At 37.7% G+C, this 14311-nt stretch overlaps 1 protein-coding gene across 2 annotated transcripts; it reads right to left on the bottom strand.

Moving 5' to 3' along the window:
• Positions 1–2367: 2367 nt before the first annotated feature.
• On the bottom strand, positions 2368–13197 carry ndfip2 (Nedd4 family interacting protein 2). Of its 2 annotated transcripts, none has more exons than XM_074627425.1 (8): positions 12996–13197; positions 8315–8528; positions 7908–8038; positions 7469–7556; positions 6903–7027; positions 6749–6815; positions 5820–5939; positions 2368–5743 (listed from the first exon to the last, which is right to left on the bottom strand). In XM_074627425.1, exons 1-7 carry the CDS (start codon positions 13020–13022, stop codon positions 5836–5838), a joined length of 756 nt encoding a protein of 251 aa, XP_074483526.1. In that variant the 5' UTR covers positions 13023–13197; the 3' UTR covers positions 2368–5743; positions 5820–5835. The 2 variants fall into 2 exon arrangements, with proteins under 2 accessions (XP_074483526.1, XP_074483525.1); XM_074627424.1 differs by having other exon boundaries at positions 2368–5753; positions 5833–5939.
• Positions 13198–14311: the final 1114 nt, after the last annotated feature.

Genomic DNA, 14311 nt, shown 5'->3' with positions numbered 1-14311 from the left:
ACACACCCAAGTCTGGATACTTGTGGTAAGAAATACCGGTGAAATACAGTCTGGTTAATGGGAAAAAACACACCCAAGTACAGCTACTCACAGTCAGAAACACTGGTGAAATACATTCTGGTTCATGAGAAGAAACACACCCAAATCCGGCTACTCACAGTTAAGAACACCGGTGAAATACACTTTGGTTCACAGGAAAGAAAAAAACACCCATATCCAAATTGCACCAAATTCAACACGGCACCCCCTTGGTTCCCCATCAATACACCTGCCAAGTGTGAAGTAGATCGGATGAACGGTTATTGAGAAATGCGAAGGACATACACACATACATTCCTTGCTTTATAGTTAAATAAACTAGGCTGTAAATATTTAAATTTTGAGCCGATTAAAGTGAGACCTTCTCCAGGCCTAAATGTAAAAAACATGTTTCCATCTTGCAAACCTCATCAGATACCGGTTTCACTGATAAAGGTTGCAAGTTTCAAGTTTAGTTTCCACTGTGGCTTTTTTATCAGATCATCTGTTTATTTTTGGCTGCAACCTAAATGTGGTTTTGAGCGCGATTTGTCTAGTTTTGGTGCGATGTTGAGCTGACACAGAGCCACTTAATGATCGAGTGATTTTTCTGCCCTGTGACCAAAGGTGTCTTCTCCCATAAAACCAAGCTTTTAGATGTTAACATGAGCAGCTGTGTAAGGAGAGAGGGCCTATAGTTAATAGCCTGAGGCACTGGGGTGTGTGGACACATTGATCTAGCAGGGAGCAAAAAAGCACTCCCAGAGCAGCGCTAAAGAGCCTCTGGCTTATATTTATCAAGCCTCTCTGAGCGGGACCGCTGATTTCGGATCAGCGGTTAGGTCACACCACCATTTAAACTTCAATAAAGCTACATGAGTAAAATGGGTCACAAATCACCACTGTAGCACAGCTGACTTTTAGAGAGACTAAATCATGAAAAATAAAATATCGGATCATCAATGAAACAGGAGCTTTCTAGTAAAATGAGAAGAGGTGTTGAATCAATATTTTAGAATATTTTTACCGATATAATAATAAAAAAGGCATCAAAGATGTAAGAGCCATTCAACTTAAATGATCCCACGCTGGCCCTGCACTCCCACACTTGAACAATATGAATGATGCCTCATGCATACAATTGAGGAGTCCCTTTGCTTCTAAACTCATGAAACTTCAATATAAAAGACTTTATTATTCAGATGAAAAAAGATAGATAGATAGAAAAGATGGTGTAAAACAGGCTCAAGATGACCCATGAGTGTCCTGAAGTGTTGTCATAAATTGAAGGAAGTTAACAGCAACCCCAAAACACACAGTATTTGGCTCCATCTAGTGGACGTAATGAATACAAACTGCAGCAATGTAGCCATAAGTAATATCACTTGCAGTGCAGTGCTTTAAGCTAAATACTGATGTTTAACATGCTGATGTTTAGCATGTATAATGTTTACCATGTTCATCATCTTAGTTTAGCATGTAAGCATGCAAACATTTTCCAATTAGCACTACACAATTACAGCTGAGGCTCATGGGAATGTCATTAGTTTGTGGGTATTTGGTCATAAACCAGAGTAATCGTTTCTCAGTTGCTTTCTTAATGGCATTATAATGATGTCACAATGTATTACAGCTTCACTTCTCCATCTACATGACTTTCCTTGTGGGCAAACTTTTTTCTTTAGTGCTTATATATCTAATAAATGTGTGCCCAAACGCCATAAAGATGATGCGCACGGACATGGTTGGATTTTCAGGGCATTTTTTTTTACTTCAAGTAGTTATCGTTTGAACATTTCTTCTTTATTGAAATGTGAAGTGAAGGCCAAGGGAGAGATAATACAACGGAGAATGGTCAGTTTCACACTGAGAGCATGTAGCAGCAACAGCAGGGAGTGAGCCTGATGATTGACTGGATGACAGCCAGTAAGTGTTCATAACCTCAGACTTTAAATGTGGACGCCGAGGATTGAACCCAGGAGAATCCATCAGAAGTTCCAGCTCGCTTGAGAGTTACACTGACATAATTCAGTCTGTAAAGGTCCAGTGTGTAGCATTTCGGAGGATGTATTAGCAGAAATGGAATATAATATGCATTAGTGTACGATTACATTATGGTGTGTTCAGGCTCTATTCAGTAAAAATAGGCGAAGGTCAATTCTAACGTTATCATGATGTGTTCAAATGTAATCTTGTATGTAGTTTTTGGCTTAACTTCCTGACAAAAACCAGTATGCAAACGATAATAAAGGAGTGGATGTTGTAGTACATGGGATTTCACGGGTATTGGTATCAACGTGACATCCATACCTGCAAAAAACAACAACAACAAAAAAACAGAATCCAACATAAAAGTTAACCGGCAGGCTTTTGAACTTTATTGGCATTTTTGCAAGAAATCATCTGTCAATTTAATTCCAGTTACAATAAATGCATAACAACCGTTTCAGAAGACGTTAACAAGGATTATCTTGGACAAAACAAAAATATAACTCGGCTGCCGTCTCATTTGTTTTCTTCATTTATTTACAAACAAAGAAATGTAAATTGTACTAAGAGTAATCCTAATATTACCCCACTCATTCCGGTGGATGAATCATGCAGAGCAGAGCTTTAATTGGTTGAAAAAGACCTTGATATTGCTGAAAGAGGCTTTTTAGTTGGATATGAGCAGAGTCGAAAGAAAGAAAGCATTTAAAAAATACTTAAGCTGTCACAGTTTAGGCGAAAAGCGATGACACACAATAACACAATTTTTTGAAAAATAAAAAGTGCAAAAGGCAAATTATCCATTTTGGGATGATTAAGAATTCCAGTTGTAAAACTTGGATGGCGAAGATCATTTTTTTTTTGTCGTTTTCTCTATCCACCACATCAAGTTAAGCAGACTCACAAATCATACTGTACAGTTCTTCAAAGTGCAAATATTATGAATTGGCATAAGCTGGTATATACATTTCATTTTATGGATGACAAAAAGAATCAAAAAAAAGTTTTTCTTTGTCCAGTCGGGCTCCATTTTCATAGACTGCCGCGCTCGCACCGGACAGCATCCCCTGACTTCATCGCTGTTACACTCAAGAAACTGACGATATTGTTCTCAGTTCATCGCTTGATTTCTCCGCACACAAGCCACCGTCACCAAAACCTTCTCGCTCCATGAAAAGAACATTTTAATCTCATCATAAAAACCCAAATCCCAGAGCGAGACCCGTGTGTCGTCTCTACATCATGCACAATATGCAGAAACCAGTCACATTTTAACAGCTTTTATTGCATTTTCCTCTGATTTACTGAAAATAATTTTGTTGGCAAGTGTTCAATGAGCACCTCGACTTTATCCAAAAATGACTTTGTATCGGACCTGATCTCTGATGACTAAACTATTCGACACCTATTCCATGATCACAGGACTTCACAACTATTACAGGGAACTAAATTGCATACGACTCTTTTATTTCAAAGAGTTTTACTCAAGCCTGGCACGCAAACCGTTGTATTTAAAATGCTTATTATCAGTTCCACTTCGACAGCACTGAAGCAGCTTCCCACACAAGTGCTGCCTTGGAGCCGCTTCCCACCGATCTGACCGGAGCAGCCTGCATGGCCTTTAACAAACTGATTTGTCCGAGGAGCCTCCGAGGAGCCTCCGCTGATCTAGCTGCGCTCCTCGGTAGCGCACAGATTCTGTATTTGGCAATCGGTGTTGAGTTTGAGAAGGGAAAAAAAGCAGGTGTATTTCATGTTTTACAAATCTGTTGTGATAAACTGAACCCCAGAAAGATGTGTTTTACAGTAACTTATGGTTAAGAACAGATGATTAAGTTTTGGTTAATGTAGCCCTCCTCCTCTAACAATGTCATGATGGATGTATATCTTTACTGCATAGCTCAGGTCAGCATGACACAAGAAACTTAAAAGCAATTTCTGGAGATCCAGAATTTTAGATTCCGGTTAATTCTGGTTATTTGGTAAATATTACTGACTTTTATCGCCGTCCTCTTTTTCCATTCGCTCAGAGTATAGATAAAAACAGAAATAGAATAGGAGTAGATTTGACATTGGACCAACTTTGCCGTCGTAATTTGACTAGTACAAAAGAAAACGCTGATTGTTGTTAGTTGTTATGACGACAACATGTCAGTTGGGTTGTCAATTAAATTCATACTTTCTTTCTTACATTAACGTTACCAACTTAAAAAACGGACAGCCGGCATGGCGGGACTACACGAACACTAGGCGCCAACGCTGTTGTTTTACACGTCACGCCAGCATGAGTGAGTCTGTGACGAGGTTATCATAGTTTTAAATGTTAAATCAGTTTTTATTTTATTTTAGTTTTGACTTTAGGAGTGCGTTTCCTAGTTTTAGTTTAGTTTAAATTTTTCCAAAATGTTTGGTTTTTATATATTTACTTTTAGTTTGATTTTGTTAGGGCCAAGTATAATGTCTCAGATACATACTTCTGAGATATATGTATCTATATCTATATCTATATACATACAAAATACACGTTTGAAGAACTGTGTAGGAATGGCCGTAATGTTGAATCGTCATGCTACTTTTTTTAACTAATTGCATCATAGCGCCGTCTCCTGGAATATAAAGTCTGTTTAATTAACGATTTTGAAAAAATATATTACTTTTACATCATTATTCTCATTTTCATTGAAAAACATTAAAATGATCATGGTGTAATTTTTGTACCAAACAAAGATGCTTTCTTATTTCGATAACATTTTGATTACTTGTGCAGCCCCAGTTAGGGCTTAATTTATGTGATTGGTTGTCTTAAAAAATCTGACTTTAAGAAATAGTTTCAATTAATTTCAAGCTGCTTTCTGTCCTTTGTCATATTTCGTCTGGTCACGGTGAAGGAGAGGCGAGTCTGAAGGGGTGTTTGGTTTAAAAACACTAAAAGCATCGAGGCTCAGATGTTAGAAGGATGCACACTGTCAGCTGAAGTAGACTGACTTTGGCTACGCGGTAATGAGGACGCAAAAAAAAATGCTACATCACGGTTAAAAGTAAGACTTGTTTAAAACACCCTGAACTTAAAAATGTGGAATGGCAAAGCTAAAACTGCTGCAAGATATAAACTGTAATGTGCAATAGGTCAAACAGGCTGCACTCAGTTCCAAAGCCTTATTTGATATTTGTTGCAAAAGTCTGAGAAAACCAAAAGCTGGAGGGGAGATTTGAATATCAAAGGCTCAGAGTAGGTTTCCACTTCCTTCCTGCACATTTTCTATTTTTAAAATGTTTATAGAGAGAGGCGTAAGCTGATAACACTGTTTGTTTACACGGGGAAAGAAATATCATAGCAACAGTAACTTTAGTTTTTCCTACATTTAAGACGTTCATTGAAGTAATGTCATTGTGCTTTTCTATTGGATATCTCATTTTGGTAACTAAGGTCATGTTTCTCAAAAGAACTCCTACTCTTGCGAGACATTACGCATACGTGGGATTGTTTTTTTTTTGTTAAGAATCAAAGGAAAACGAAAAACAAAGCCAGGGACGAGATCTGATCATCAAAGACTTATTTTTCGGGCTCGGTTCAGAAGTTCAGAGTGAGCCGCCGTATGCTTATAATGAGACTGGTAACACTTTCTCCCTACGTCTTTCCTTCATTCCTTCCCCGTCTCCTCTCTTCACTGCAAGGCTGCTCGCTCAGGTCATTCGAGGGTAGAGGGAGGGAACTTCACATCGGAAAGGAATGGTGGTGTGGAAACCTGTGGGAAATCAAAATCATTAGAGCAAGCAGCGATGTTGTGTTGTTGTTTTAGATTTTCAGAGAGGATTTTACTTTACCTTTTAGTAGAGGAAGAAGAGGCGCGTTCTGTGAGAGGTGGCCATATTCTCTGACATGTTGCGCACTTTAAGATAGTTGACGAAACCTCTGAAGAACAGCAGGATACCTGCGGAGGGAGAGCACAGTTCACGTCACAACAGAGATCTCCACTTGAGAGTCAAATAAAGCCGGACTTTTAGTCCCTGGAACTACTTTTCAAGGAACTAAAAGTTTCCTTCAGCCCACTGTTTTCTGTGTTTCCACTGCGGTCTAAAGACCTGCGAAGATTAAGCAAACTAGTTTGCTGACTACTGCTACTTTACTACTTTACTGCTGCAAGCTGGATGTAATGAATGAAATGCACCAGAAGAAAATGAAACTAAGAGCGTCTGTCTCCACAGTTAATCATCTGTTGAGTGTTTGAGGGTTATTTATTTGTGCTTTAGAACGTTAACGCCGTGAAACAATCAGAAAATAACTTTTCTTTCTCTCATACACAGCACCGCTGCACTACTTCTCTCTCTCTCCCCCTTCTACTGCTTGCACGATCCCTCTCTCTGTTTCTCTGTCTTTTTTTAAATGAGTCGGGAAGCCGACAACAGAGCCTATTTTAAAGTTATCAAACAGAGAGAAATGTTCTCCCCTCGTCCTAAAATAGTCCTAAATTGATACTAGAGTACTTCAGTTGAAGCAGCAGTGCTGTGTGTGTGTTTGACCAATCACTAATGATCATCCCTGCAAACTATACCCCGAAGCTTACGGTACTTTCAGAAAGTACTTCCCCCGACCAGGGCCTTTTTTGGGGGTAAAAGGTCCCCAGAACTTAATTTAGACCCTGGTCCCTGAGGTCCTCAAAAGGTTCTTAGTTCTGGGGGGAAAGTTCCTGCGGTCGAAACAGGGCTTAATACAAGATGTAGGACTTAAAAATGTACTCACCGAGCAGCAGGAAGATCCACCAGAGCCAGTATTGACCATTGAAGTAGCCAGTGAAGTAGTCAGAGAACTGCACACAGAGATCATCACTGTCAGTATCAGGTTACTATTCAATTCAGCACTGATATTAAAAGAAAAAAAACAACTGTGAACGTACCCTGACGATTAGAATCCACTTGATGAGGGAAAGGCCGAATCCGCAGATGGCTCCGTAGCGTCCTGCAATGGTATTGGTCAGACAGAAGGACAGGCAGAACCCGATCCAGTTGAACAGGAAGGCCACTAGGGGGACAAACACAAAGACACTTTTGCTTTACAACAACAAAAAGGAAACAACATAGCCATGACAAGTCTGATACATCCAGGAACACTTATTTAGAAAAACTGAATTTGAATTTTTGCAGTATTTTAATTTTTCAAAATTAAAGTACTGGGAAATTTATGTTGAATGAGAATGACTTTTAGAGATGGAGGCTGATTAGGACTACTTAAAGAACAAGCAAACACAAGATAATCATCTTAATGTTGGCCTTGTTTGACTGTTATGACGTCACAACAATGTGTAATCTGCAACCGACGAAGAAAAATGTCACGTTTTTTTTAATCCTGAGAGGTATATTTGAATTACAATAGATTTGAAAATAAATAATAATCATAATCCTGGCTCCAGCCCTCTCATGTTTTAACAGAAGCATTAAACATGTTACCATGAGACAGACTTACTGAAAAAGGCCAACATGAAGATGCCATCATTTCCAACTCGAAGCTGATCAGCATCACTGAAATCATCTCTGGGAGGGAATTCATCATCCTGGACACACAAACAATCAAACCACATACAAGCTTAGTTAAAAATATACCGTAACGACACACCTGCTACACAAACAGATGAGTTACAAAACGTGTTTGACCTCTGTCACCTCATTCACGGGCGTTGCCACTTAAATGCTCCGTCAAATCTAAAATTAATGACCCACGTGATACTGACACAGTGTGCTGCACAAACAATACAAAGTACAACTTCTGCATTAGATGAAGACTAATTACTGACATTTACTTTGTCCTTTTATGTCTGTTGGGTGGGGTAGTTTAGAAGTGGCGTGCTTTGAGGTGAACGTCACTCTACGGACATGTTAGTGAAAGAATGAGTGTATGTCCTCACCCGTGGCATCACCTCCACAGTGGAGGTAGCCATGGCGGCCGCTTTGGCCTTCTCCGCTTCGTCATACGTGGGCAGTGAGGTGGCGACGCTGTAGGGCGGAGGCACAGGGAAGTCGCTTCGGTAACTTGTCTCTGTGGGAAAGAAGGAGAAGACTCAGTTACAAAAAGAAGAAATGGGACAGCGTGCAGTATCTGGCTAAGCAGCTGCCAATATTGTGGTAATGCTGTCATGGAAACCAACGCTGACTCATGAGTTAAGACGGTCCAGAAGTTGCCGCAAAACTGCCGCCGTTGCTATTTTAGGAAGCATGCAACCACATTTTGGAAAAATAAAGTTGCTGCTAAGAAAAAGTACATTTGAAGGACGTATTAGGTGAAGACAAAATGGAAAGTAATCCCAGTACATACCGGGTGCAGCGGTTGCTCCCAGGTCAATGGAGGCGTAAGGAGGTGGAGGTGCATCCGCCTCCGCCTGAGTCCCCGACCCCGATGCTTCCGCTGCCGTCGCGCCAAGCTCGGCCTGGCTCTGGTCCTGGCTGGACGTACTAGCCTGGGCTGTGGCAGAAGTGCACGGCTGCGGCTCGCTGGTGGAGGCCTCTGAAGAGTCGTCCTCATTGTGCAACTGGAGGAGAGGATGAGACAGTGGGAAGGGGGTTAGAGGAATCAGCTGATCAGTCAGCCAAAAAGTGTGGTTGCTAGAGGCGATGTTCACACGGTGCCGAGTTTCCAAAGCTGACATCAATCTTGTATTTTATGCCAGGCAGAATGGACGCCTTTTTAAAGCTGAGAACTATGTAAAGAAGTCCATAAAACAGTAATTTCACCAACATCAGGTAGTTATTATGCAACTAAATAAACTTTGCGCAATCGTTTTTTGTTTGTCAGCACAAAATGTGGGTCAGGCAGAGCTGATTTCTTCCCCTTTTTTATTTATTTTACTTCTCTTTTTATTGATATTTTCAAGCTGAATGAGTGGGTTGACATGAGCAACACAATATTTGCACAGGAACGACTTTCAATGACATACAGCATGTAATCGGTTACATCTTTATGGTCCATTTTTTCCAGTATTTTAAATATTATTCATATCGCACTCAGTTTCTTCATTTAAGGTCCCATATTGTGCTCATTTTCAGGTTCATACTTGTATTTTATGTTTCTACTAGAACATGTTTACATGCTGTAATGTTAAAAAAAAATCAATTATCATATTGTCTGGAATTGCGTTGCTAGGCAACAGCTTGGTTCCATGTTTACTTCCTGTCAGCTGATGTCCTTCACATACACTGCAACCTGAAATAAACTGGGACATGAGAATGTTATATTGTAAAGGCATTGACCTTGAATAGTTAAGGTTAGGTCAGGTCATCGGGCAGCGAGTCTCACAAGAGTTTTTGCAGATATCAGATCAGATTTCGCGATTTGTAGGCTCCCTTCTAGACACAACCCTGGATTCTAAGGCATGTAAACTAGCTTCATTTTATCTCATTGATGACAGCTTCACTGTTCACTCTCTTTACACTGTACCGCAGCTGTATTAAATTACTGCTAACGCAAACAGAACATTTCCTACTGCTGCTGCTTCACATTTAAAACTGGCAAAACTGGGCGGCTTTTATTGTGAAGCTGCCACCAAATTTACAACGCAAGATTACAACTTTAACTGCTTCTAGGAATTAAATTACGAGGGCGCATACATACTGTATGTCTGCTCTGCTGTCACATTTGCGACACATTTTGCCCTCAGAAGAATGTTTGACACTGTAAGCACGGAGACGTGAGACGACATCGGTATGTCAACACAGGAAGGTCTCCGGAAAGGTGATACACATGTAATCAGTTAATGAGCGCCTCCGCTACAGCTGAGCGGCAGTTACACACTTGAGTACATTAATTTTTTTGCCAAAGCAAAGAGCCAAACGCCCTCTGAAATTACAGAGGGGCGATGGGAACATGGTGGCAACAGAGCTGCTGGCGGGAAGTCTGGGTGGGCAAAACGAGGGAGTGAATCCTCCTCACCTTCTCTGAGACTTCTATCTGTCCTTGAGAAAGTAACTTAAACCAAAACAACATCGTGCAACCTTGTACTCTATGACAATACAGCTGTTATTTATAAAATACAACTTTTTTTAATCCCATATCAGGGCAAAAATACATACAATGTTGTGACTTTATGGTTTTTCCACTGGTATGAAGGATAATGCCACGTTACCCAGCATTAACCGACAGCAACCACAGACTACTCATGCGTCACGATACAAACCAAAGATTAGCAAATGCTTTCGCAATGTGGCCGAGCAAGTACAACTTGTCCAGAGCCATAAAACTAATTCCTGAACAACGTAAGTGAAAAGAAAGTAAGTGACGGCTGTTAAAGTAGATTTCTAGAACACAATGTCCAAGTTAGGATGAATATACGAACCATCATAGCCCTTCTGCTTTAGTCAAATACCTTCATCGAGTTTGCCCTTTTTAGTTTTGGTATCAAGCTTGCTTTCGTTTTGACTACAAGTAGGTTGTGACCTATTTATTTCCACCATATTTATGAATTATCAGTGTTGTAATTATGTGTTTAAGAGGGAAGTTTTTCTATTTAACATTTTCCGTGAAGTAATGGCAATAGTCTTTTTGTGGTAAAACACAACCACAAATGGGAATCACCCTTTCTAAAAAAACAGCTGACATCCGACTGATAACTAAAAAGTCACTACCTGTAAGTGACTCATAACAGAAGAGCTCAACTACAATCTAAAAAAAAAGAAATAGTCATATTTAGAAGGAAATTTCTTCATCACCATGCAGATAAACTTCTAAAAAAAAAAAAGCCTCCACCAGCGCAGGGTCGATGTGCAAGGCGGGAGCGAGTGAATGAGTGGCTGACGACTGGCTCGGAATCAAGGACAAAGCATAACGCACCCCCGCGCACAGGGGATTACATAAGATCTTAACAACATAGCCACAAGCCTCCTCGTGTGTCCAAATATACCAGAAACTCATGCGGGCCTGCTCGGAGCAGCGCTGCCCCACACTTGCATGCATTTTAGTATTATTTAGAGAAGAATGAGACAGCCAGAGGGCAAAATGTAGGGAGGAATGAAAAGTGTGCAAGTGTAGGTATAATGACATGAAGACCAGGCTGTCTACAAACCACAACATCAGATCTCAGTTTGGCCCGAATGTGTTGTATCAGTAAATAATCCTTGAGAATCCAGTGTTGTTTTGCAAACACTGGATTGTTATTTAATCTGCACTTTGTCCAGGATTGAAAAGTTAGAGCACAATGCTGTTTTGCTTTGGCTCGTACCGGATCCCTGTGGGATTATCACTCACATACCCAGAACCACAGGCATCAGAGCACAAAGCGGACTTTATCTCAAAGTGGCCCATAACTGTTTCCAAAATTTCTCAGCCACTGTTGTTCATTCACATGTCATGTAACAGTTTTAGAACAACTTAATGCCGGTGTTACACTGAAATCTGTGACCGCAGAGAGCCAGCAACACACGAGGTCACCGTTACTGACGTGACCTCGCTGTACCTCGCTGTAAATGAGGCATGACAGAAAACACACAAAACTAAATTGTTAAAAATGTATTTTTTCTTTAAACATATATTCACAAAACTCTAAAAGAAAAAGAAAAAGATAGGTTCAAATGGGGTCACATTTTTTGAGCTGTCAGAAATGGTGGCCTTAAGTGTTGTTGGCTCTCTGCGGTCACAGATGTCAGTGTAACACCTGTTGACCCAAATATTCACCACACTGTGTGGTGGCAATATATTTTACTCAACATCCACATTACCTTTGACTTTTATTGCCATGAATAACTCACTGAATTTCTGAATATGGATGTCTGCTAGCAGATATAACATAGTTATACCTTGGAAAAGTTAATTATTAGTTAATTAGTTTATTAGTATCATTCCCTTCACAGGACTCTTACTAACCCTTTGGACTTGGATACTTAACGTGTCATTAAATATTAGCCAGCTAATAAATTCACCTGTTAATGCTAACTCACAGCTAAGCTTGTTTACACTTGTCAACAGGTCCTGTAGCTTAACAAGTGTTTTATAGTCAGCAAGTACATAATACCCAAGAGAGGGTCTATTAAATGTGTGACACAGTTTATTAGCATGTCATTTTGAGTGGCTGCTTTAACAGTGTTATGTTATATGTATATTATGTTATTACTGGTTTGTCAACATGTCACTTGATCAATGTAGAACCAATTCAAAAAATAATAATAATATAATAAATAATAATAATGATAATATTATTATTATTATTATTAGTCAATGTAGAGCCAATTAAAAAAATAAATATAATAGATAATAATAATAATATTGACAATAATGATAAAAACGACAATAATACTAATAACTATAATAATTATTATTATCATACTCTTAAGTGGTAAGTAGTAAGTTTAATGCATAATATTGTATCATGTTTTATAAGTTGATCATATGTTTATTATTATTAGTATTATTATTATTATTAACAATAATAATAATAATATTGTCATTATTATTATTTATTATTATTTTTTGAATTGGCTCTACATTGACACTGTTAAAGCAGCCACTCTGCATAATAACAATTACTACATATTATAACAAATAATGATGCAATATTATGCATTAAACTTACTTACTACTTAAGAGTATAATAATAATAATAATAATAATAATAAAATAATAATAATAATAATAAAATAATAATAATAATAATAATAATAACATGCTAACAAGTCCCTTTAAGCTCCATTAAATAGAGCCAGCTTGTTTACACTTAGCTTGTCAACATGTCATGTAACCTAGCAGCTAGGCTAACATTAGCCTAGCTGATGCGGAAGTGCTTGAGTGGCTAACAATCATAACAAAACAAGACTAAATACAACAGAAAGAACAACTCAGAAAGATCAATAACGTGTTTAGTATCGTGTTTAAGTAGTATAGCTCCTTCTACTTCACTATTAAACAGTGTTATAGATGTGTTAAAGCTAGTAAGGCCTTGTTTCCTGAGACAGACAGGCCGAGGTGTGAAGCTCTCGGTCGGTTGTTGTGATCTCATCTCGTCTAAACTCACCACTTGGTATCGGCTTGCTGGATCCATCCTGAAGAGGTTCAGCTGGCAACAAGCGAGCCAGCCGAGAGAAACACTTGTTAAGGTGTTGTTGTTGCTCCTTTAATGTGTGTTTACCAGACGAGAGACAGAGTAGAATAACAGAGACACAGACTCAGAGCGATGTGATGACAGCGACGGCTGCAGTCAGACTAACAACAGTCACCCTGACACATGGAACCTGATGTACTTCCGCTCACATATTTCAAAATAAAATACATACAAATGTTATTTTTATTTTGAGTAACATAAATAATACCAATGTAATAAGCTGTTAATTAGTAATAACCTTTGAACTGTAGGATATTTGCCTTTTTAGTTAGCATTTTAGTCAAGTAAAGTACAGAGGTATTGTTATTATGCAGAATAATATATTATATATAATACATTGTATATATATATATATATATAATAATAATAATTATTATTATTATACTCTTAAGTAGTAATAAGCTGTTAATTAGTAATAACATTTGAACTGTAGGAGATTTGCCTTTTTAGTTAGCATTTTAGTCAAGTAAAGTACAGAGGTATTGTTATTATGCAGAATAATATATTATTATATATAATATATTATATATATATATATAATAATAATTATTATTATTATTATACTCTTAAGTAGTAATAAGCTATTAATTAGTAATAACATTTGAACTATAGGAGCTTTGCCTTTTAGTTATCATCTCATTAGCATTTTAGTCAAGTAAACTACAGAGCTGTTGTTATTAGGCAGAATGGCTGCTTTAACAGTTTTTATATATATATATATATATATATATATATAATGTTATTAATGATGCATCAACATGTCACTTGGTCAATGTAGAGCCAATTAAAATATATATATACATAATAAATAAATAATGACAATAATAATAATAATAATAATAATAATAATAATAATAATAATATTATACTCTTAAGTAGTAAGTAGTAAGTAAGTTAAATGCATAATATTGCATCATGTTTTATAAGTTGATCATATGTTCTGAATGTAAAATCTTAATTTGCAAAGTAGGTAATTATAGCAGACTTTAAATTAAGTGTTATAATATGTAGTAATTGTTATTATATATAATATATAGTATATATTATATAATATATATATTATATATTATATAATATATATATTATATTATGTTATTACTAATTCGTCAACATGTCACTTGGTCAATGTAGAGCCAATTTTATATATATTATTTTATTATCATTATTATTATTATTTATTATTATTATTATTATTATCATACTCTTAAGTAGTAAGTAGTAAGTAAGCT

This window comes from Sebastes fasciatus, chromosome 24, assembly GCF_043250625.1.
Source record: "Sebastes fasciatus isolate fSebFas1 chromosome 24, fSebFas1.pri, whole genome shotgun sequence".
Taxonomy (NCBI): domain Eukaryota; kingdom Metazoa; phylum Chordata; class Actinopteri; order Perciformes; family Sebastidae; genus Sebastes; species Sebastes fasciatus.
Note: the sequence above shows the minus strand (reverse complement) of the source record. Positions and strands in the feature narration are given on the sequence as shown.